The 26,187-nt window shown below is 47.0% G+C and overlaps 1 protein-coding gene across 1 annotated transcript in view; it reads left to right on the top strand.

The window, feature by feature from the left end:
* SRPRA (SRP receptor subunit alpha) overlaps positions 1-26,187 on the top strand; it is a 704,571-nt gene that overhangs the window by 608,260 nt on the left and 70,124 nt on the right. The window contains exon 13 of the mRNA XM_069224516.1: positions 11,094-11,192. Within this exon, the coding sequence (XP_069080617.1) occupies positions 11,094-11,192 (99 nt within the window). The remainder of the gene's footprint in view (positions 1-11,093; positions 11,193-26,187) is intronic.

Raw genomic sequence — 26,187 nt, 5'->3', positions numbered from 1 at the left:
TGCATGAAGGAATTTTGCAGAGTGCACAGAGGCCTCAGGAGGTGAAGAAGACGCAGTACACAGGGGTGCCATTGCTCTCTGGGAAGGCAAGGTCTTACCTCCTCCAAATTGCATCAGCAGGACCTCAGGACAGTCTGTCAATGATGTCCACCCTCTGTGTGTCCTTAGGAGTATGCTGGTCGCTGTGAGAGGAGTTCAAGGGTACCGGTTGTTTTGGAAGGTGCCTGCTTGGAGCAGGAGAGTGACTCCGTCACTCCACAGGAGATTTCTTCGGTCCTTCTGGTCCAGGCTGAAGACAGGGAGTCCTCAGAGCTGCAGTTGCTAACTTGGAGCTGAGGTTGCTGAAGAAAATCTCTTGTGGATACTTTGTTGCAGTTACAGCGTTTCTTGGAGCAAGCTGGGGTTGATCCGAGGTCAGAGGATGCTGAAGTTGTTGCAGAGGATTCATGAAGGAAACTTGCAAGCAGAATGTGATCGGGAACCCACAGGAGAGGCCCTAAATAGCCCTGAGAGGGGGATTGGCTACTTTATCAGGTATGGACCTATCAGGAGGGGTCCAGCTCCGGTCACTCGGAGGTCTCCAGAGTGCCCCACACCTTGCAAAGCAAGATGTCTGATGTCTAGGACACACTGGAGGAGCTCTGGGCACCACCCCTAGGGTGGTGATGGACAGGGGAGTGATCACTCCCCTTTCCTTTGTCCAGTTTTGCGCCAGAGCAGGGGACAAGGGGTCCCTGAACCGTTGTAGACTTGCTTATGCAAGGAGGGCACCATCTGTGCCCTTCAAAGCATTTCCAGAGGCTGAGGAGGCTAGCCCTCCCCAGTCTGTAACACCTATTTCCAAATGGAGAGGGTGTAACATCTTGCTCTCAGAGGAAATGCTTTGTTCTGCCTTCCTGGGACTGGGCTGCCCAGACCGCAGAAGGGCAGAACCCTGTCTGTGAGGTGGCAGCAACTGTAGCTGCAGTGCAAGCCTCAGAGAGATGGTTTGGCAGTACTGGGGGCCCATGGTGGAGCCCCCAGGATGCATGGAATTGGCTCCCCAATACCATATTTGGAATGGGGGGGACAATTCCATGATCTTACACATGTTACATGGCCATATTCGGAGTAACCATTTTGAAGCTAGTGCACGCATGTAATGGTGTCCCCGCACTCTCAAAGTCCGGGGAAATGTCCCTGAACTATGTGGGGGCACCTTTGCTAGTGCAAGGGTGCCCTCACGCTTAGTAACTTTGCACCTAACCTTCAGCAAGTGAAGGTTAGACATATAGGTGACTTAAGTGCAGTGAAAATGGCTGTGAAATACTGTGTACACTATTTCACTCAGGCTGCAATGGCAAGCCTGTGCAAGGGTTTGTCTGAGCTCCCTATGGGTGGCAAAAGAAATGATGCAGCCCATATGGGTCTCCTGGAACCCCAATGCCCTGGGTACCAAGGTACCATATGCTAGGGACTTATAAGGGGGGGGGGGTCCAGTGTGCCACTTGAAATTGGTAAATGAAGTCACTAGCCTACACTGACAAATTTGAAAAGCAGAGAGAGCATAAGCACTGAGGTTCTGATTAGCAGAGCCTCAGTGACAGCCAAGCACTACTGAAAACACATACATTAGACCACAAACTATGAGCACGGAGGTCCTGGCTAGCAGGATCCCAGTGAGACAAGCAAAACACACTGACATATAGGTTTTTATCCATGAGCACTGGAGTCCTGGCTAGCAGGATCCCAGTGACACAATAAAAACACACTGACATACACTCACAAACAGGCCAAAAGTGGGGGTAACCATGCTAGAAAGAGGCTACTTTCTCACAATTAGTGCCTCTGACAGCCCCATTTGTCGTGGCCGCTGCCTTGTTTCCTGTGGGGACTTTCCTTTCTATTCCTGACTTTGCATATCCTGTATTGATATGCCAGTCATTTTGACCTGTGGGTAACTTTTGTTGTCTTCTCGCCGTGTCTGTCTCATGCCTGGTTATTTCCTCTTCATTGCCTGGTTGTTCTTTGCGAGACTGGTGATCTGTTTGCATCCTTCCTCCTGTATTGGGATAGCCTGGGTATCTAATTCTAAGATAAGGAATCTGTGGCTAGTTGTCTCTATCAGATGGACAAGTTACTTACCTTTGTTAAAATTTATCTGGTAGAGTCACAGACTAGCTGCAGATTCCTTATTGCCCCACCCCAAGGTTGCGAATTCTGTACTCCTCAGTCTTGCTTGGGGTGCTCTCGGCTCTTTTAGTGTTATTGTACATCTTGCGACGTGGCCATTCCTTCCTGGTTGGCATAGACACTATTTCACTGACAGTTTCTGTGTTGTTCTGCGGCTTCTGGTCACCGAAGAAACTGACGTCAAAGCATCGGAGGAGAGAATATATGGACTCCGCTGACATCATGTCCGTGGGCAACGTCGCTGCGTAGTCGCTGGAGTCCCTCTACCGACATGCAGAGGTACTGCTGATGAAAAATTTACAGATCCCGTCTGACACCTGGGGGAGAATTCTAAGATGAGGACTCTGCGGCTAGTCTGTCTCTCTCTACCATACCAGATAAGGCTTTACCGAAGGTAAGTAACTTGCCTTTTAGCCCTGCCTTACTGTTATATAGTAGTTTGTTTTGTTTTGATATTGTGGCTGTGAAATAAAGAGAGGTGTTCATGTAATTCTTTTATCCAGTAACTTTTGACCCAGTAACTTTATTGTGCTAAAAATGTATTATGTTTAGGGAATGCTCTACTTCAGTGGTTATTGCCTTTCTTACTTCTGTTGTCCACTCAACCCCCACCACCAGCCCCAGGAATCATTATTGGTATCTATGGACCCCTTAGTGAGCCATCACTGGAAGCTGGAACGCCAGCCTAAGAATTTCCAATGACTTGAAATACAAAACAATGTACAAAAAAATACAGAAACAAGCATTCATCAAACAAATTTAAAATTATGAAATGTTTATATTCCATAAACATAAAAATATCAAATTGCTGATTTCAGTGTAAAGGTTGGAGCTTTTCCAAATTCAGTTGAGGCCACACATTATCCATACTATATTCTGTTTTTTGCATTTGCACTGCTCCCACGAAACAATCTGAGGATACTAATTAAATTTTTATCCTCCAATCTCAATTTCATTAGCATTTACAGAATGTTTTAAGATTTTTACATTTACATTTTGCCTCTTTATTTATATACACTTTAGTACTGTACCTTGTTCCTTGCTTTAAGTTGAACATTTCTGCTAACTTTTAAACAAGCAAGTGTGCATAGCCAAACGTTGGCGGTGTGTATGTTAAAGCTCGAAATCCCCAGCCTGAATATCCTGTTCATTGGCTTCCCCGCCAGATTAATGGGGCAATTGGTCGCTGTGAGTGACCAGTATTCTGTTCTCTCTCTAAGCTAGAAGCCTGCGATGAAGACCGCCTGAGGTGGATGTGATGAGGCTACCTCTCACCTTGACAAGCTCAGTCTACCAGATTCAAAAGTGGCAGAAGCAAGAAGAGTGTGACAAACTTGCCTGGCCCCAGGTCAGACCTGTGGGACTCCTTAAACCTTCCCAACCCCGCCTTGTACACAAACACCATGGGTGAGGCTCTTAGGTTCTGGGTGCTGTGTCCCCCAAAGCAGAGCATCATAGGTTACTGGCTGACCAACATAAGAGCAGATGGTGCTGAGAATTGAACGGCAGCCCCCATTCTTCACACACACTTCTTTCCCAAGTGTGAAGAGACCACTCTCAGTGGACCTTAGATTAGGCGGTATAGTGTCCTTTTTGATTGTGGCTCTGTGGATGCCTTCCACAGTGAACCACAAAGATGAGGCCTGAGGTTAGCCCTGGAAGCCCTGAAGCAGTGAAGCATGCCAACAAATTGAGCAGGCCCAGTCACAGCAGTATGGACTCGGAAATAAACTCTCCCACCCTTGTAGTGAGTACCTCCAAATGTGGGTCGCTTGCTGAGTAAGCAAGAGGGGCTGCACTTTTAGATGGCCTGTAGTGGGCTGGCTGATCGTGCCACCGTATCCACATTCCTGGCACTTGACACCTTATGTCTTAAAGAAAATCTCTGAGTGGTGGGTAGCCCCATCACATTCATGACAGTTGATTGTTCACCGCCATAGGAATTCACTGAACTTGTGCATGGACAAACAACCTTCCCAAAAGGCAGGGGAGGACAAAGAAGAAAAAGGGCACAGTGGGGCAGACCCAGGAGACCAAATTAACTGTACTCGGACCAATCTTACAACCTCCCTACCCAGTAAGTTAAAGTTCTTGCAACCATCACATACACCAGGAAGGCCCTCTAAAACAATGTAGATGTGGTAGCAGTGGAGCATAACCTGAGAGACTTGGGTTTAAATGTACACTCATGCGCCCACCCAAGCTCAAGATTATAACAAATCAATGCTCCTACTTCTTGCCCAAAGCAGAGGCTGCTTAGGATTGGGCTGAACTGTTTGAATCAGCAGGTGTGAAGAGTACCAGTTTATACCACACCCTCAAAGGTGTCATAAAAGGTAAGCACCCTAAACCAACAGCAGCACTCTTTCCATCGCCGTCCTAAAAATAAATAATATTTGTACTGGCAGCAGCAACAGCATTGTTGAACTACTAAACCCTCCCTCCTACCCCGCTCCCTCCCCCCCCCCCCCCCACCCCCCCCCCCCACCACCGATTACTATGAACCAGAGGGCGCAGGCAGAATCTACGTTCCACACATTGGACAGGGAAAACCTACCTATGGTAACTCTCCATTGAACAAAGGACTGTTATGATTACAGTAGGAGGATTGAAGTGGGGATCCTCTTTTTAACATTACTGCTTTCCTCCCATTCACATCTCTCATGATAGGCTAGTATCACCAAATGCCAAGTACTTTCACAACTATGCGCATGAATAGTATGCTACAAAAAGGGCTCTTGTTCTGCTGCATAGACGGCCAAGTTCAGAGATCTTGACTCTCCCTAGAGACATAATGGTCAAACATAGGGCTTCTTTGGCCCCTGATGGCCATTTGGTTCTGTAGATCAGCAACTGATAGTAGCCACAAACGTTACAGCCCCCTCCTCTTCAAGACACTCGTGGAATCTAGTGGGAGATCACTTGGTTTATTGCACAAGTTAATAATGTTTGAATGGATGAATGTTTTTTCACTGTCCTGGAAATAGAAATTAGTTACTTGTTTCACACAGGCCAGATCACATCTACCCTACCCAGAATGTATCGCCTGAGTGCACCGTGGCTGAAACAAATTGGGTTTGGAGTAGGACCATTTATGACATACATTACATGGGGCCACAGACTAACTGCTTGTTGATCGCATGGAATTTCAGTGAGGTGGGAACAACTAATAAATTCTACAAGGGGCATTCATACCTCTGGAGTGGAGGGATTCACTTCTTCAAAAGACACACCTAACACTTAAATTGACAGATTGCAACAGAGGCCAGAATACAAGACAAGGTTTTCCTAATATGCTAGAGGGATCCTATTGAGTGTTAAACCCAAAGTTCCTTTTATGACTCCCACTGTCCATGTAGACCTAGAGGGAATTTATGTACTAATACAGGGCAGATAGCACAGCACCCTAGCGATATTGGACTGCTATAATGGTCCAAACATTGACAAGTCAGTTTTCTGGGCAATGTTCTTGACACTGGTTAATTTGGGTCACATCTGTTAGGGCCTTGTTTTACTTTCACTAATGACCAAGCTGACAAAAATCTCTGGAATGCAATTCTTAGTTCAAAGAAGACATTTATTATTACTTCACCACGAGGTTCCTAAAAAAATGAAGGAGATTAGTAGGTCGAAGGCAAAGGCACACGTTTAAAAATAGTCACAGCAATGAAAGGAAAATATATCAGAATGATTCTCAACTGCAATGGACACAACAAATATATCTGATTATATTAGAGCATAATTGCAAAGCAAAGAATAAAGTAAAACTTAATCACTGTAGGGCCTGCCAGTTGCTTCATCTTTCTCATGCCCGCAAGAAGATGACCCCTGTTCAACTGCGAGAAAGAGATACCACCCTCACGGGACAAGTGTGTGTGTCAGGCATTCGACATCTAATCCTGACTGAGGTCTTGGAATTCCCTCGCTACTGAGCAGGACCACCTTTTTTTATAGTTTAAACAACCATGAAAAGAGCCTTCTGAAAGGCCCTCCCCTCTCATATGGAAATATTCAAACATGCTGGCTACTATAGGTCAGAGTTGGAAGAAAAACATAAAAAACTGGCCAGCATTTCAAGGCTCTCCCTCCAAGGCCGCACCTTTCCCTGCACTGAAGAAAACAAAAAATAGGTACTCTCTTATCAAGAAATGTTCGTGTTCGGTGAGACAAATACAAAGAAACAAGCTTAGTTTACCAATAAGCAGCTAAATTGAATACAAAATGTAATCTGCAACTGGTAAACACTGAACAACTAATATGCACAGTGGTGAAACAGTCAGTGGTCAAACACATCTATTTTTACTACATCTCCACCTTCTGACCAATGACTTAGTGTACTTTTCTCTTAAAAAAAAAAAAAAACATCATAAGCAAACTAGGTTTGCATTGTATACAGCAACATAATGCAATGATAAAAGCAAGCACTGTAAAGTAATGGAAGTGGATTAACGTAGGGATCTCATAAATGGTTAAACCAGACACACCTACGATGAAAAGACTAAAGCTTATATACTCTGATTGGGATAATAACTGATTGAATAGTGTTTCTAGGATAGCAGGTTGGTGTAGAATGAGATGAAAACATCATGAGTTATAATCATGTAAAGGTACACGGTCCACCTGAAAGGTTTGCTGGAATATAAGTGAAAGTTAGGTTTCCACATGAAAAACAGCCAGCTAACTGGCAATTTTGCTTAATGAGACTGGCAGCAGTCATCAGATAACAAGCCATGGGTTAGTTCCAGTGGACGAATGTAATCAAACAAGTTGACAGAACATCCATGGTACGGTACTCTGTATTGTTCCAGTGTAGAACTTAAATCAGTGATGCAATTTGCGCAAAATGGATCCATAGGTTTTGTACTTTAAAAGCAGCAGGAGTGTTGGACAAAGGTTATCAATCAGGTTAAGGATGTGGATGCAGTCCCTCCCCCGACCCCACATGCAAACGCCCAAAGGGAGACCACACAGCACACTCCTGGTCAGTGACAAGTTGTAGTAGGATCTGCAAAAGAAACAAGTATGACTTTTCTTGCAAATAACATTTGTTATCTGAAATGTGCTCTCCTTTTTCCTTTGCTTGTTTTATATTTAGCAGGACGTTATTGGGGCCCTTTGCTATAATTTCTGCAGGTTCTGGAGGGCCATCTGGGGATTCAACCTACATCTTAGCACTGAGATTTTTATCTGCTGCACCACAGCTTCCTTTTCCTAGCACTGTCAGAAGGGCTGGGGCAGTCCCCTTCCCCACCAAACCCCCATACAATGCACTTATGACAAGTTGGGCAATTCTGTCTCCAATTTGAATAAATAAGTCAACTTCTCCACTATTTAACAGAATAACTTTGATTTCTCCTTGGTAATCTGCATCAATCACTCCCCCTAAAACCTGAATACCTTTAAGAGCCAACACAGAACTGAAAGCAATCAATCCAGAATGCTCTGGGGGAATCTGTATTCCAACACCTGTTTCACATGCGATGTCAAGGGGTTTTAGTCTGTAAGCTTGTGAAGCATGTAAGTCAAGACCTGCAGATTCAGGTGTGGCTCTCTAAGGAGCTAACGCTCCAGGTTTTATTTCCCAGTATGTGATGGTATTGGTGGCCACATGTGGTTGTATTTGCAAAGCTGGAGTTAACATTTGCATCAAAGGTGTTTCAGCATTTGTTAATGGTCTATTGTTCAGAATCTGGAGGGCTTCATTTAAATGCCCTCTCCAGTTTTTCAAAGTTCCATCAGATAATTTCGCAATTGAGCTTTCAGTAAACCATTCATTCTCTCAATCAGTCCTGAGGCCTGTGGATAATAAGGAATATGATATATCCACTCAATATTGTGCTGAGAACAGTAGTCCTGTACCAATTAGCCTTTGAATTGTGACCTAGTGTCACTCTGGATCTGGAGGGGTACTCCATAGTATAACATTAACAAGTCCAGAGTTCTTATGGTATTGTGCTGAGTAGCACGTTTGCAAGGGACAGCAATCAAGTATCCAGAATAAGTATCCACTACGGTACAGGCGCATTGACATCAGCTACTAATCGGTAGTGGTCCAATGTAATCAATTTGCCATATCTGTCCTGGTAACTTTCCTCTCCCCAATTGATTTTTGACTGTTTGTGGGACAGATCTCTGTTGTGAGTGCTGATAATTAGGACATTGCAAAATCACAGTTTTAATCAAATCTAGGAGAATGCGCATCCCTCTGATCTCTGCCTACCTGTAAGTGACTTTTCCTCCCAGGTGTCCACATTTCTGGTGCGCCAACTTAGCCATCCCCACCAAGTCAGAATTCTGGGTTGACACTTATGCCTCTGAACTTTTGTCTTTGACATCTGCAAGGGAATTGAACCAGTTTTCTAATGAGTCAATGGGACAGTGAGCATCTATGACTTTATTCTGTTTCTAACATTTCCCAAATTTCCTGCCACAACTCTTTGCTCCTCACCTCCTTTGAATGAATGAACCAGTTATGTGCATGCCATGTGGAAAACCAAACGGCTAACCCATTAACAGTGAACCAAGAATCAGTGTAAAAATGACAAGTCTGAAGCAGCTCTTGCTTTAGAGTCTGACACACAGTGTACAACTCTGCATATTAGCTACTTTTTCCTTCTCCTGTGGTAGACAACAACTTTTCAGTAACTGGATTGTACGACACTGCTTTCCAATGTATTTTAGTACCCACATATTTGAAAGAATCATTAGTAAAACAAACATGCTTCCTATCTTCAGGAGATAAGAATTCAAATGGTGCACTCCATTTCACTGGTGACTTTTACCTGTGGTACTCCATGCACCCTCTCCTCATCCTGTACAGGGGCTTGTGACACCTGTTCATGTAGGGCTGCAGTGCCTGTCGGTCCTACTCGAGCCCTGTCTTTTATGTACCAGATCCAATGTATGATACTAGTCTCTTGCGCATGTCCCATACGGTGAGATTTAGGCAAACTCATCACCCACTGCATGATTGATATTGCAGGTTTCAGAATTACATTATAATTTAGTGTGATCTGCTCAGTATCCACTAGAGCCCAATAACAAGTCAAAAGCGGTTTTTCAAAAGGAGTATATCGCTTCACAAAGTAAAGTAGTTTTCTAGTCCAAAGCCCCAGGGGCACTCTCGTCCTCCCCTGTGTCTGCGACATAATCCAGTTTGCATATTGTCCGTGAACAGTTACATGTAACTCAATGTTTCCCTCTTGCACTGCACACAAATCTAAAGTCTGTTAGATTATTTCATTTGCCAAATCAAAAGCACACAGCTGCTCTTCACTCAATTCAAACTCATGTTTTTTCCTAGTTACTTTGTACCAAAGCGTTAAGATTTTGCTCAGATGAGGGCTTTAGTGTTTGCAAAAATCAAACAATTTCATGAAACTGTGTCTCTTGCTTAGTGCCAACAATAGCAAACTACAAAATCTTTTGTTTTACCTGTAACAACATCTCTCTATGTTCTGAATTCCCAGTAACTGCACATTTTGCGACAATACCTGTTTCTTGTCTTAATTAATTTTACCCATCGTACTCTGTAAAAGTGGTCTGACTATACCGGTAACATGGTCAACTTCTCGCTCAGTGTAATCTTTTAAAGAATGCATTTCAACTCCTGCCAAAAACTGTGGACTGCTCTGCGCACAGAGAACTACGCTCTGCTCAGGAGGCTCACGCTGGCCCCCACCTTTTTTATCCTTCTCATTACTGGAATGTAAAAAGCCAGATTCTCCTGTAACAGCTTGATAGATTTCAGTTTTATCTTGCAATAATTTGTTCTGGCTAATTTGCTCAAGTAAATTCTTATTTTCATATTCGTACTGTTTACAAACGGAAAATGTCACGTACCCAGTGTACATATGTTTGTGGCATGTAGTGCTGCAGATTCACATGCACCCTCCCTCCTCCCAGGAAGCCTGTAGTCGTTTATCATTTGTACATATGTAGATACATTTACACTTGCATGGACATATCTTTATATTCTTATACTCTATCACTCCTTCCTTCACCCTTTGCGGGAAAACAATCTAACAAACAGTTGATGCCTATGCGCACTGTAACCGTATCCTGCGACTCCGAAAAGACGACTTTGAAGAAAAACAACTTGTAACACTCAGAGCCCAACGCTAGATGTTGGAAGAGCTACGCATAGCATGTGAATCTGCAGCACTACATGCCACGAACAGATGTACACTGGATAAGTGATATTTTCTAAATATATGTATATATATATATCCACTAAAAACAACTATAAAAAGGTTACTGGGAAGTTATGTTTAGATTCAGAATTTACACACAAAAGCATAGAAATACAGCAGTTACAGATAGTTATCGCAAACTATAACTCTCGCCCTAAGGTAGCTATATTTCGCGTCCCTCCCATGCACAATTTTCTCATCAATAATTCTGCTGCAAAAGTTGCAGTAATATTATTTCATAGAAGATGTCATCAGTGATGTAATATGTGGGGTGATTAGCTGTGTAATTATTATTATTTTGTTTACTATAGATTAGATACGATAACTGGGTTTTAAGTGGACTTTGTGGAATCTTTTTGGATTTGGATTTCATTATCTTGAATTGTGGTATTACATTTATAAATGTTTATATATATTAGTTTACTTGCTTCAAAAAACATTTGTTGGAGCTCTGTTATTTTCATTGTCTTGCCGTAAATGAGGTGTGCCTGCAACGCACAGACGTATTTCTATTTGCCAAGTTAGGCACACAGTTGCATATGATTCGCCTTGTAGTAAAATGGTGGCCAACATTGCTATATCTCATTTCTTTGTCTTGTTGCAGTGGACATACGATATTTAGCGATCTTTAGTTACTTTCAGTTTAGTAATTTTGATTTGCAGCTAACCAATGGAGAAAGTATTTTTGAGCTATGAATTACCTAACTCTGGGATCTGCTTTGTTCGCAGGTGAAATTTAACAAAGCTCTGGCCGATCACTCCATGTCTGAAAAGCCACGCCTCATCGACGGTATTGTTCTTACTAAATTTGATACCATTGATGACAAGGTAATTAATTTGTTTGAAGCAATATTATTTTTTATTAAGTAGTGTAAGCAGCTTAAACTGTGTGTGAAGTGCTGTCACAGTTATCCTGTGCTTTGAATGAATGAAGTAACTCTTTGCGTGATATAGAATAAAACCTAAAAGGTCCCCTGTCTGCCCTAGGTGTGGAGAACAAGAGGCCATGTTCTTGCATAAGACTTAGATTTGTAGTACAAGTACATCAACATGTTATTTAAGACAAATGACAAGTAAATTGAAAAGTTGTCACAGGAGTGAATAAAGAGATGACTATGAAGCAGTGCTTACTGTGAATTATGCCCAGACCAAACGATTGGGGAATACAGTACATATTCTCACTGTTGGGATTGCTGTTGGCAGAAAGGCTTCCGTCAAATCACTGGCTTCCCCCAAGAGCCCTTGCCGGGAAAGCATGGATAAGAAACTTGTTTGAATGGGCCCTGGCCAAAGTAATTAGAATGAAGATGGTCAAAACCAACAACAAATTAACGGATGATGTGGCTCAATAGATCTGACTTAATGAGATTGATGATAGGCCGTGAATTAGGAGAGGCATCGCTATAACATTTTATCATTCTAGATCAGAGAGCTCCAATCTTTTTTTTATAATTAGTGCTACTTCTGCTCAAGGAAAATCATCCTGTGCTACTAATAAATTAGTGTACCCGTTAACTATACACTAGTAGAAAACCAAACATTTCAGGAGTGGTTAGCAGCAGAAAAGTCAGGAAAATGAACAGTTAGCAGTGCCTTGACATGACTAATGAAATAAAACCAAAGCTTATCAATTTCTGAAAATAAATATTTTGGATTAAGACACCTCTTCCATTTTGGACAAACAAACTTAATTTTCCTCATTTCTTTACTGAAGGAAACATAACTTTTGCCTTAAAATACTTGTTTTTATTTTTACTAATCCTACAGTCCCCAAATACCAACATGTCATTTCCATAAAGTAATTACGTGTTCAAATGCTTCATATGGTTGGAATCCACTTTAAATTTTCTGGCTTTACACTTGCATGTCTTGAATGCTTGCGTTGATGCTAAGAATTCCTATAATATGCCAAAATGAGCATCATTATGTCTGAGCCACCGCTGTGCCAAGGCTGGACACTTAACACCCAAGAAGGTCACAACACTAGTCATGGCAATTTTTATATTAGGAGTGGCCACAATTATGACAGGGGTGCCAAAATTGTCCGTCATGCTTGCAAATTGTCATGCGATTCCTGCAGCTACGTACAATTAGACCAAAACTGTCAAGGATGACAGTTTTTATACCGGGGCCACTACTATGCCAAGAATGGACACAATTATGCCAAAGAGGCACCCAGTATGATGGTAAGACTCATCTACCTTTGGTGGGCCTTGAGCTATGGCATAGCTTCTGGAGAGCAACACTGTTTATCAGGGAGAAACATAATGCCATCCTCACATGCAAACTGACACACCTGTATATAAGCATGCACCCATGCATAAAGATGCATCCCAGTGAAGCTCAGAAGTGGCTCTCAGCTCTGGATCCAGCCACTGCTGTCCGAAGCTGATCATTCACTTAACTCGTACACTTTCTCGCTCTTGCTGGCCCACACTAAGGTGGTGCCACTCTCTGCTTCAGCTCTAGCTGGTGCTGGCCACCTTGTTCCTGGCCCAGTGGTCATATACATAGTGTGACTAATAGAGGGGAGCCTATAACGTGTTTAATCTCCTTGTGGATACACATGGTCAACTTTGCTGGCCAGTAGACTACCATATCTTGTGTTTGTATCTTAGCATGAGGCCCTTTCAAACGTTTTGCTGGCTTCCACTCTGAGGTCTTTGGATAAAAAGTGCTGTCTTCTTTAACATACATAAACCATCTGAATGACCTACTGGGCTGGCTGAGCTTCACCTTCAAGAGCTACTTCGAGGGTATTGGCAAGCTACCAGTAGCTTCCGAGCTACTTCATGGAGACCTGTGCTCTAGAGACTATACAGATATAATAAACATGAGCAATAATTGAATATTCCTGACAAAGCAAGTGGCTCTCGCTAAGGTTACGATTGCAAATATCACCGAAGGATTTGTAATACTTGAAAATTTGGGTCATGAAAAATATGTATTATATTATAAGCACACAGCAGGTATTATTAATGGAAATATCATAACGATTGTATGCTCTCCTTTAGTTTTTTCCTCTAGTCATTTAAAGCAGAAATGGGGGAAACCCATGATGACCCTTTTTGTTGCTGTGCAACTGGTTAAACTCAATTTGCAAAGCACTATTTTGCTTTAAAATCCCTAATGAACAATTAAAAAAAAAACATGTTAGGGTGAGATGAAATGGAGGTGTGTAAAAAGGAAGAAGAAATCTCACCTCAAATAAATGAGTTAAGGAACTTTTTTCCTTTAATGCTTTGGGTGTTTGTTAATCATTCTACACCACTGTACTAAGATTGATCTTTAGTAATTTCATTACAGTTATATTTAAGTTTAAATTTTTCATCCTTTATATTTTTTTAACTATAGTGGAGTGACTTTCTAAAGAACATAATTTTTTTGTGAAGCACTGGTGATAAAAGTGTGACTTTTGCCCAGTGTAGTGATACTCATTTTATCAAACCCATATGAATGGTACTATGAGTTGACCTGTCAGGAGAGAAAATCTGTGAAAATAGGTTGGCACACCAAGCAACATGCTGAGCTGTATTACCAAGCTGAGGATATATTATGTTAAGGCAGCAATGTCCAGTTGTTCTGAAACACCAGATTCTCATTGCAGCCTTGCCTCTTTTCTTGTATTCCACTTGTTAATGAATCCTCTTTTTTGCCGTGTTTAGATTACTGTAAATGCTGGTCCTCCTCTTTCAGCTTTTAAGGGTTTGTCCTCGGGCGGAGCTAGCCTGCGGCAAGATGGCCGGCACTCCGTGAGGCTCTGCTCCGGCGGGGGCCCAGTTTGCTAAATTCTCCGGTCAGGACGGAGCTGGCCGAGCAATGAGAAGGTGGGGGGTCGCCTGATGCTGATGGCTTCCCCCCGATGCAGCGGCGGCAGTTACGGTGCGGAGCGAGGGGTCGAGCCGGCCTCTTAAGGTCGCAGTGTGCTCCCGGACGCCGCGCTGAGTGAGACTGGCCTGCTTTTTTCCCCGGAGACCTGGATGGCCCCGAGGCAGTGATCATTGGGGGGGCCATATCGGCGGTAGTGTCGAGCCGCAGGTCCTCCCCCCCCCCTTCCTCTTCCGCGATTGAAGGCCTCTCTTGCCGAGTCTGGAGAACGCAGTCTTGACTTGTGGGCCTGGACCGCGTGGCCTGGAGGTGAGACGATCAGTGTGGCCTAGGGGACACACTCAAAGACGATCGAACAAGTTGAGGTGGCGGGATCGTGGCCGAGGTGCGGTGGTGACGAAGGGAAAGTCTGGAGCGGGAACTGGTGTAGTGGTGCTCTGGACTAGTGCTGTTGACGCAGAGGCTTATTTGACGCCCGACATTGGCGAGATTCATAGCACTGCTGACGCTGGATAAAGCTAATCGGCAGGAGCTGGGTGGGCTTTGTGAAGGTGGATTGAACATCTGCACTCCCCTCCTGGACCCCCGGGGGGGGGGGGGGGGGTCAGCGGAGTGTACTTGTCAACGACCCACTGGTTGAGCGATGGGGAAGGCGGAGCAGAGACAGGCCAAACTCTCCTTTGAGGGGGGCCGACAGAAAGGGGGTGCACCCGCATCACAGTCGGAGGGGCCTGCGACGTGTGAAGAGAACTCAGATAGTTCGGTAAAGGCTATGTTTCTGGACCTTAAAACCAGCCTTGCTGGAATAGATGGGAAGCTAGATCACGTGACAGAGCAACTTGACCGTATCAAGACTCGGGTGGACGAGCATAACGCCCGCCTTGACCAGCTGGAAGCGCGCACCTCTGGCTTGGAAGACACGCAGCGAGGTGAGAGTGACCAATTGCTGCGCATGGAGACGGTGCTGGAGGTCATCCGGGCAAAGAACAAAGATTTGGAGGCCCGATCGCGTCGGAACAACCTCAGATTAATGGGGCTTCCCGAGACCACGGACATGGGCAGAATGGAGGATTTTGTAGAGGAGATGTTGTCTGAACTGTTCCCCGGCCAGCTGTCCCATTTGCTGTTAGTGGAGAGGGCGCATATATCGCTGGGGCTGCGGCCCCCGCCTGGAGCTTCCCCGCGTCCCATCATTATTCGGCTTCTGAACTATCAAGACCGTGGCACGATTCTGAGACTGGCCAGGGAGCGCCGCCCGGTGATATATAAAAACACAGAATTGAACTTTTTTCCAGACTACAGCCCTGGCGTGCAGGCGGCGCGCAGGGCGTTCTTGCCAGTGAAGCGCTCGCTGGCCCAAACTGCTGCTAGGTTCTTGCTTCCGGCAAAACTAAAGGTCTTTACAGTTTTTTTAAACTGGCGGCAAGATATGCAAAGTCTCTTCCTTGGAAGCCTGAGGCGATGCCGGAGGCTGAGAGCGTCGCGGAACGAGAGTCGCTGAGCGATAATGACTGATCGTCCCTGATTATTTTTGTTTTTTCAGCAGAAAAGACGCCGCTGTAACTAGTTGTGAGATGCATTTCTTTTTGTGCCGCTCGTCCTGAAGACACTCCTTTTGTGCTGGGCCCCCGCCTGCCCTCCCTGCCTGATACTAGGCAGGTTGGGCGGCTAGCCTCCGCCCTCTGGATGAGTCCCCTTTACTTGCATATTTGGGTAATTGTGGTTTTTGGGGGGAGGGATATGTCATTGACCCGTTTGGGGGGGGTCTGTGTGGGTGGGGGGGGGAGTGGGTCTTTGGGGTTGTCGCATTGTGTACTTTTCTGTTTTTCTTTCAGTGTTCTGTGGTTTTGGGAGATTGGCCGGGTTGGAGGAGTGATGGAATTGCGTTGTATGTCCGCTGAGGAGAACAGATGACACAGATGAGAGAGTCTCTGATTCGCTGCTTAACATGGAATGTGCGTGGCTTGAATGATAGACGGAAGGTGCGCCTTAAGTCGGCATATGTCAGGAGGCAGAGTATAGATATATGCATGCTACAGGAGACACACCTGGTGGAGAGTACCTTACATTATTTAAAGGCGGGATGGATTGGGGAATGCCATGGGTCTGTATATTCGAGTTATGCTAGAGGTGTGGCGATTCTGGTACGCAAGGGATTGCAGTGGCGCACTCGCAGGGTGATTGTTGACCCATTGGGGCGGTATGTTCTGCTTAGTGGAGTGCTGATGGATAGGCCGTGTCGCCTCACGTCGATGTACGGGCCTGATTCGGATGACCCTGAGTTCTTTAGCGAGGTCTGGTGACTGATCGAGTCTCGGGGGGGGGGGACTGTGCTTAGGGGAGGAGACTTCAATGTGATCCTTGATCTGGATAGGGAAAGCTCGGCTCGGTCGCAGCGTACTGCTGCTCGCTTCTTATCTGCAATTATGGACGATGCGTCGCTGATAGATTTATGGCGGATGAAACACCCTGCTAGACGGGAAGGCACTTGTGTTAACTATGTGCACAATAGTTGGTCGCGTCTTGACCGTCGGATGGGCTCTCAAGATGTGGCTTTATGGAACCGCTCGGTTGTTCACATGCCGCGCACATTGTCTGACCACGCCCCGGTGCGTGTGGAGCTGGAGATACCCGGCGGACCTGCTCAGGCCTATATGTGGAGGCTGCCGCCTGGGGCACTCAGAGACGAGTCGTTCCGTGAGGAACTGCGCCGCAATATCAATCTTTATTTTGAACAAAATGTGGGCACGGTGAGTTCGGCTGGTACGTTGTGGGAAGCCTTTAAGGTAGTTGTTCGCGGGATATGCATTTCTAAGCAGCACGGCGTGCTGCACGCGTTACGTCGGGAGATGACTGAGTTAGAAGGCCGGATTACGGATCTAGAGGCTAGACTGGTGCTGGACTGGTCCGGAACCACATTAGCGGCTTTGAGGGCCGCAGTCTCCGCGTATGAAGAGGCTTCCTTGAGAGAAGTACATTTCTTGGGGAAATTTGCACGGGCCAGGCGATATGGAGAGGGTGATAGAGCCGGACGCACTTTGGCGAATCTATTTCGCAGGCCGTGGGCTAGCGGCTATGTGATTGAAATGGACGATTCGAGTGGGGAGCGAGTGGCTGGTACGTCTGGGGTTCTGAAGGTCTTTACTACCTTTTTCCAGGATCTTTATTCTGCTCCCTTGGCGGTACCTATGGAGGTGATTCAGGGATATTTCTCTGATATTAGCCTCCTCTGGTTTAACAGGGTACACAGGGAGTATTTTGATGCTCCTTTTTCTATAGAAGAGGTGAAGGCTGCTATTCGGAGCCTCCCTGGAGACCAGGCCCCTGGGCTGGATGGATTGACTTTGGCATTTTACAAAGAGTTTGCAGACATTTTGGCGCCCTATCTATTGGAGGTTTATGATGAGGCATTGCGAAATGGAGTGCTCCCGGTCTCTTTGCACGAGGCGCTCATTGTTAGGATTCTCAAGCCTGGGAGGGCTGCAACTAGCTGCAATTCGTACCGGCCCCTGTCGATGATTAATATCGATAATAAGATATTAGCCAGAATGATCACGACGGTGGCCTCTTATGACGAAACTGGTGCTGCCGGATCAGTCGGGGTTCATACCGGGGCGGTCCACGGCACAGAACTTACGTACATTTTTTGCTGTCGCTGGCTCAGTCCCCGTCAATGATGGGGCTGTGGTGGTGTTTTTAGACGCTACTAAGGCGTTCGACTCACTGCTGTGGCAATATCTGTTTGCGCTTCTGGAGAGAGTGGGGATGAGTAGTCGCTTTGTGAATTGGATGCGTTTGCTATATTCACAGCCAGTGGCTCGCTCGAGGGTGAACGGATGCGTGTCAGAGCCTTTCCAGGTGGCGCGTGGAACTAGGCAGGGCTGCCCCCTGTCACCATTGCTTTTTGCGATTGCGATGAAGCCGCTGGCAGTATTTGAGACAGCACCACAGTGAGCGGGGGCTGCCGTTCCACCAGAGAGCGATTCTGATCTCTATGTACGCTGATGATGTGGCGCTGTATGTACGAGATCCCGTGCAAAACCTTGATGTGCTGCTGGATGAAATCATCAGGTTCGGAGACATACCTGGAGTGGCGATAAATTGGTCTAAGTCGGTTGTGCTGCCTCTGGCGTCTGGAACAGTGGAGTGTCGGTCCCGCTACCCTATTGTGTGGGCGGACGGCCCTGTCAAATATCTGGGCATTTGGTTGAGCTGTGATGTAGACACGCTCTGGCTTGCCAACTATGGTAGGGCCATGGCCTGGCTGGACGATAGTCACGGCATGGCGCTCCTTGCCATTGTCCTTGACTGGACGGATTGCGGTGGCTAAGATGCTTGTGCTGCCCAAGTTTTTGTATCTGTTTCTCAACCTCCCGCTGGTGCTTACAGCTGTTTTTTTGCGGAGCATCCGTTCCGTGCTGATCCGACTGGTATGGGCGGGTGGTCAGCCTCGCATAGCTTGGAAAACACTGGTGATGCCATTTGAGCTGGGTGGTCTTGCGGCCCCTGATTTGGAGCTCTATTATCTCTGCGTGCAGGCTCTGTTAGCCTATTACTGGATCAACCCGATTTGCTTTCTGCCACACCTGGCCCCCGAGAGCGATGCGGTGTGGCCGGATGGGCTCAAGTGAGTGCTGGGCAGTCTGGACAGGGCTCGCCCTCTGGGCATTGACACAGTGGCCTCCACGGTCCGGGCCTGGTCGGGTTTGCTGAAGCGTTCAGGGATAGATGTGCCGTTTGCACCGTCTATGCAAGTGGTGGCGGTGGGAGATGAGGTGATGTTTCAGGACTCGCGGCTGCGGAGCTTTTTACGGTATTTTGATTTGATAACCCTCAATGATTGGTTTGTTGAGGACAGGCTGATGTCCCCAGAGGAGATCCTGGGGGATAGACCGGCCACTGCTCTCCACCAGTTCTACGTGTTAAGGATATGCGCTATGCTGCGCGCTCGCTACTCCGGCTTGCCCGCGACCCCAACTTCTTGCCGCGCGTTGGAAGTGTTGTGGAGTGTGCGGACGCCTGAGAGGCTGATCACTAAGCTGTATAGCAGCACTCAGGGTCAGGGAGAGGGGACGGGGCTATCTGTAAGGATGAAATGGGCAGAAGATGTGGGGGAGGACATCGCAGAAGATGTTTGGAGGATGTGTTGTACGCATATGAAGGAGCTGTCACCGAACTATAGATTACGCCTTATACATTTTAAGTTTTTACACCGTCTGTACTACACCCCCAGAAGTCTATGTGCTATGGAACTAGATACCTGTGCAAGATGCCGGGCCCCTGCTGCCGATTTTATGCACTTGGCGTGGACCTGTCCGGCAGTATGTGCCTATTGGGGAAGGGTCTTTTGTACACTTTCTGAGATGATTGGGCTGGAGATTCCTCCATCTCCCTTGATGGCGCTGCTGGGAGGGGTGAATAAGGTGCAGGCTTCAGTGCTGCGTCTGGTTGGCATGATGTTATTGCTAGCTAAGCGCAGGGTGGCAATCTGTTGGGCCGGGCCCGGTCTCCTCAAATATCAGATTTGGCTGCGGGATGCTGCTTTTTGCCAGGAACAATCAACAAATTACTGGGAGCTGACTCCGGTTGGCTCCAGGCCACGTGACATCTGGGCACCCCTTAGATCTTATCTTGAATCTGCGTCTGTCTAAAGAACCTGCTGCGGATGGGTATGCTGAGGTGATGAGTGCTATTCACTCTACAATGGGATAAGGTTGTACCGAATGGTTGCTGAGAATTGTGATTGCTCCTCCCGGCCTTCTCTCTCTTTTACTTTTTGAAGTTTTTGTCTTCTTTTCTTTTTTTTTCTTTTTTCTGCTATCTGCCACATCTGTTTGGTCCTGACTTGGACTTGACGACCTGATGGAACCTTTCGTCTGGGGTATCCTATTATATGGAAATTCAGCAATGTTTTTTGGCTTCCGCGGCCTGATTCATAAGAGTTACTGAGATGTGGGGAGCTTGGAGAGCCGAAGATAGATCAAAGTAGCTGACTGATCCATTACTGTAAGGACCAAGGTGGCATTTTATTTTATGTTATATGTTGTTTACATAAAATTATAAATAAATAAAAATAAAAAAAAGGGTTTGTCCTCAGACTGGGGGTCTTTTGTGAAAGCTTTGAGATAGCAGTGTCTTAATTTGTCGAATGCAGCTGCCTACTCATCTGATAGACTTCTAGTTGCAGATTTCTTACCTTAAAATTTCCCCCAGGTGTCGGTCTGGAGATTCTTCTTTGAGTATTACCCCTGCACGCCGTTAGGTGGCCTTGGTCCACTCTGTCTGTTGTTGGCATCGTGGTTGCCAGATGTGACGTCACAGGGTCATACATAGGCACCACCCCGGTGTGCTGACGTTAGTTCTTTTCTATTTGCACCAGCCTACGCGCAGATCTGAAGAGAGCTACCCCTACAGTCACTTTTTGACTGGCCTTTTGAATTTTTGTTGAAGTTTTTTACTTCTTGGTGGGTCGAAGATGTTGTCACAGAAGGCCGTGCGACGCCTGTCATCGGATGATGTCCATGATGGATCCTCAACTCGTATGTCAGTGGTGTTTGGAGCATGACCACGACCTGAAGTTGGGTTCGAGTGCCGGGCCATGAACCCGAAGGCTTTGAGGGTGAAGTCCCTAAAGCTACTCGCGACCCAGTGCCCAACTCTGCATCAGTCTTGGTCGGGAGGAAGGTCCTGAGACCGCTCGCAGAGTCTTCTTCATTCAACATCGTCCCATGCAAAATCTTCGGGACATTTGGCGTCCTCTGGTCAGCAGGCCGTGTCAATCTCATACTTATTGCCGATTTGGAATCGAAGCGACGGTGCTCGATGCCGATTCTGCCTTAGGCAGGGACCTTGATTCCTAGATTGGATCTTCACCATTTTTCTTATGGATACAAGTTCGGTGAGAGTATGGAGGGGTCACAGGCCCTTTAGAATACCAGCTTCAAGACCCCATGGACTGAACTCAGGAACTAGGTGAAGCCAGCAGTCTGGACACCTCCCCTGATGCTGGCATGCTTTCTCCCACTACCGTGGCTATGGAGGGGACGTTGTATTCCATGGTGGTAGAAAGAGCGGCCGAGCTCTTGAGCCTCGGGCTGCCTTCAGTGGCTGTCAGAACTAACCTCCTGACTGAAGTGCTTCAGCCTGTGGCTTCCATGTCAGAACCACTTTTGCCCTTTAATGAAACTCTCACTGATGTCCAGCACAGGTTCTTCTATGAACAGGACAAATTCCTTATGCCATAGGCTTGCGCCTAATGACCAGACGTTCCTACCTCAACACCCTTCCACTGAGAGCTTGGTTATCCAAGCCTCAACATCCCATGGAACGTTCCCTTCCCCACCCCCAGATAGGGAATCCAAGAGGGTGGATCACCCTGGAAAGAAGCTGTTTTCTTCCTCAGGCCTGGCATTGCGCTCTGTGAACACCGCATGCCTTTGGGTCCATTATACCCATACTTTGTAAGACACGGTTGCACAAGTGCTGCCACATGTCTTGGAGCAGGCCCGGGGCATTCTCTCCCAAGCTGTTGCTGACTGGAGAGACACAGCTAAGTTCACAATCCGATGTGGGCTGGATATTACCAACTCTCTAGGCAGATTGGTTACTTTGACAGTGGCCTTGAGGGGCCACGCCTGGTTGAAGGCATCTGGCTTTTCGACTCTGATAGACATGCCCTTTGATAGTAATCGTCTCTTTGAAGACCAAGTAGACTGCGCTTGCGCTCTTTAAGGAGTCTCTGGCTAGGGCCCGGTGTAGGAAGCTGGCTCTGTGTATACTATATCAAAATGAGATATAGTGTGCACAGAGTCCAGGGGTTCCCCAAGAGGCTTGACAGAGGCAGTAATAGATAATACTAATGCTCTATTTGTGGTAGTGTGGTCAAGCAGTTAGGCTTATCACAGGGTCGTGTTGAGCATTTGTTGTACACACACAAGCAATAAGTGAAAACACACACACAGTGACTTAACTCAAGACCAATAAATAGGTTTTTATATACAAAAATAACTTTTGTTGATTTAATTTCTAGAACCACAAGATTCAGTTTGCAGGTAAGTACATTAAATGAAAGGTACTTTGCATAGGTAAGTTTAGCACTTTGAATCAAACCGACAATGCATACAGTTTTCTTTCAAATGGCAAAAAGCTATTTTAAAAGTGGACACTGCAATTTTCAACAGTTCCTGGGGGAAGAAAATACAGTACAGTTTTGGAGGTAAGTAATCTACTTACAGGTTCAGTCTCTGGTGCATAAATAGCCCACCGTTGGGGGTTCAAGATAACCCCAAACACCCAGCACAAGCAACACAGGGCCAGTTAGATGCAAAGGTCAAACAGGAGCCAAAATAACGTGGGCGCCTATGGAGACTGGGTACTCCGCTTCCGGTCTGCTTGCAGGTAAGTACCCGCGTTGATAGAGGGCAGACCAGGGGTGTTTAGCAGAGTACTGGAGGGGGCCCAAGTAGGCACAAAAACCACACCCTTAGCAGCACAGGGGCTGCTGGGTGCAGTGTGCAATCAGGGCGTCTGGTTCTTAATAGAACTCTATGGCGGGACCAGGGGTTCACTTAGGTGCTGAAGGCGTGGCACAAGGGGGCTTCTCGGGCAAGCCACCGACTGGGCAGTGATAAGGGCCGTCTGCTGGTTGTTGCTGCACTGGTGGTCGGGTTCTCTCAGGCCTGGGTGCAGTGCTTCTCCAGGCGACGGATATCTTTGTCCTGGGGAGTCGCCGTCAGGGGTGTCCTCGGGATTCCCTCTGCAGGCATTATCGTAGGGGACTGGAGAGGTCGGCCCAGGGTAGACACGGAGTCTGAATCGCCTGGGGATCCTCTATGGTTAGTTGGTTCCTCTGGACATGGGCCAGGGGCGTCTAGTGCAGAGTAGTTTTGGACTCTCGCTTCTGGAGTGAGGAGGGAGTCCCTTTAATGATGGTTTTCTTGTTCTCTTGTTGGACAGGTCTGCTGTCCACAGGAGTTTCTGGGTCCTCAGTGATGCCGGCAGTCCCCTCGGGGCTTTTCAGGGGTCGCTGGTCCTGCTGAACGCGTTGTCTTCTTGTGCAGCTTTCTGAAGCAGGGGGCGGGCCGGTAAGGCTGGGACCGATTCAGTTGGTGTCTCCTTCTCTTCTCTGTGGGGTAGTCAGCTCAGCAGTCCTTTTTCTTTAGTTGAGGTAGTCGGGAATCTGAAGAGCTCACGCCTGTTGTTACAGCGCCACAGGGCATCCCAGCTAGTGAAGATGCCCACCCCTCCGGCCACTGCCCCCACTTTTGGCGGCAAGACTGGAGGAGATAATGAGAAAAACAAGGAGTCACCCACCAGTCAGAACAGCCCCTAAGGTGCCCTGAGCTGATTTTACCTCTGCCTTTAGAAATCCTCCATCTTGAGTTTGGAGGATTCCCCCAATAGGAGTAGGGATGTGCCCCCCTCCCATCAGGGAGGAGGCACAAAGAGGGTGTAGCCACTCTCAAGGACAGTAGCCATTGGCTACTGCCCCCCAGACCTAAACACACCCCTAAATTTAGTATTTAGGGGTGACCCTGAACCCAGGAAATCAGATTCCTGCAACCTGAAGAAAGAAGGACTGCTGACCTGAAAGCCCCGCAGCGACAACAACTGACTTTGCCCCAGCCCTACGGGCCTGTCTCCAGACTCAAAGAACCTGCACAGCGACGCATCCAACAGGGTCCAGCGACCTCTGAGGACAGCCCTGAACCCAAAGGACCAAGAAACTCCAGAGAACAGTGGCACTGTTCAAAAACTGCAACAACTCTGCAACTTTCAAAGAACTCTCTCTTCCCACCGGAAGCGTGAGACTTCACACACTGCACCCGACGCCCACGGCTCGAGTTCAAGAGAACAAACACCGCAGAGAGGAATCCAGGCAACTACAACTACGTGGGTACCACAAGTCGACCAGAACCCACACAGCAGCGCCTGCAAAGAGGATCCCGAGGCTCCACCAAACCGCGACTGCCTGGTAACAAGAAACCCGACGCCTGGACCAAGCACTGCACCCGCAGCCCCCAGGACCGAGAGGAACTACTTTCCAGTGCAGGAGTAACCAGCAGGCGGCCCTCTTCCTAACCCAGTCGGTGGCTGACCCGAGAAGCCCCCCTGTGCCCTGCCTGCATCGCCTTAACCTAAACTGTGTGTACTACTGTTTTTAAATCAAAGTTCTATACTTAACCTGTGTGAAGTACCTTGCATTTTATATACTTACCTCAAATCTTGAATCTTGTGGTTCTAAAATGAATTAAGAAAATATATTTTTCTTTATAAAACTATTGGCCTGGAGTTAAGTCTTTGAGTGTGTGTTCCTCATTTATTGCCTGTGTGTATACAACAAATGTTTAACACTATCCTCTGGTGAGGTGTAGGAAGGTAGCCTCTTTCTAGCATGGTTACCCCCACTTTTGGCCTCTTTGTGAGTGTGTGTCTGTGTGTTTTTACTGTGTCACTGGGATCCTGCTAGCCAGGACCCTAGTGCTCATAGATGAAAACCTATATGTCAGTGTGTTTTGCCTCTCTCACTGGGATCCTGCTAGCCAGGACCCCAGTGCTCATAGTTTGTGGCCTAATATGTATGCCTATGTAGTGCCTAACTGTGTCACTGAGGCTCTGCTAATCAGAACCTCAGTGCTTATGCTCTCTCTGCTTTTAAATGTGTCACTGTAGGCCAGTGACTTCTTTTACCAATTTCAGTTGACATACTGGACCCCCTTTATAAGTCCCTAGTATATGGTACCTAGGTACCCAGGGCATTAGGGTTCCAGGAGATCCATATGGGCTGCAGCATTTCTTTTGCCACCCATAGGGAGCTCAGACAAACCCTTACACAGGACTGCCATTGCAGCCTGTGTGAAATAGTGCACACACTATTTCACAGCCATTTACCACTGCACTTACGTAACTTATAAGTCACCTATGTCTAACCTTCACTTGCTGAAGGTTAGGTGCAAAGTTACTAAGTGTGAGGGCACCCTTGCACTAGCAAAGGTGCCCCCACATAGTTCAGGGCCATTTCCCCAGACTTTGTGAGTGCGGAGACGCCATTACACACGTGCACTACATATAGGTCAATACCTAAATGTAGCTTCCCAATGGTAACTCCGAATATGGCCATATAACATGTCTAAGATCCTGGAATTGTCCCTCCCCCATTCCAAATCTGGTATTGGGGAGCCAAATCCATGCGTCCTGGGGGCTCCACCATGGACCCCCAGTACTGCCAAACCAGCTCTCTGAGGCTTGCACTGCAGCTACAGTTGCTGCCACCTCAAAGAGAGGGATCTGTCCCCCTGGGGTCTGTGCAGCCCAGTCCCAGGAAGGCAGAACAAAGTATTTCCTCTGAGAGCAGGGTGTTACACTCTCTCCCTTTGGAAATAGGTGTGAAGGGCTGGGGAGGAGTAGCCTCCCCCAGCCTCTGGAAATGCTTTGAAGAGCACAGATGGTGCCTTCTTCGCATAAACCAGTATACACCGGTTCAGGGACCCTTTCTCCCCTGCTCTGGCGGGAAACTGGGCAAAGAAAAGGGGAGTGACCACTCCCCTGTCAATCACCACCCCAGGGGTGGTGCCCATAGCTCCTCCAGTGTGTCCCAGGCTTCAGCCATCTTGCTTTGCAAGGTGTGGGGGGCACTCTGGAGGCGTCTGAGTGGCCAGTGCAAGCAGGTGACGTCAGAGACCCCTCCTGATAGGTCCATACCTGATAAGGTAGCCAGTCCCCCTCTCAGGGCTATTTAGGGTTTCTCCTGTGAGTTCTCTTCAGATTCTGCTTGCACGTTTCCTTCAGGAATCCTCTGCAACTAATACTTCATCCTCTGACCTCGAATCAACCGCAGCCTGCTCCAAGAAACGCTGTAACTGCAGCAAAGTGACTACAAGAAACACTTTTCCTCAGCAACCTCAGCTCCAAGTCAGCAACTGCAACAGTTTCCACAGTGTGCATGCTCTGAAGACTCCCGGTCTTCATCCTGCACCAGAAAGACCGAAGAAATCTC

Source organism: Pleurodeles waltl, chromosome 3_1, assembly GCF_031143425.1.
Source record: "Pleurodeles waltl isolate 20211129_DDA chromosome 3_1, aPleWal1.hap1.20221129, whole genome shotgun sequence".
NCBI classification, from domain to species: Eukaryota; Metazoa; Chordata; class Amphibia; order Caudata; family Salamandridae; genus Pleurodeles; species Pleurodeles waltl.
The sequence above is the reverse complement of the archived record's forward strand: the minus strand, read 5'-3'. Positions and strand labels throughout refer to the sequence as shown.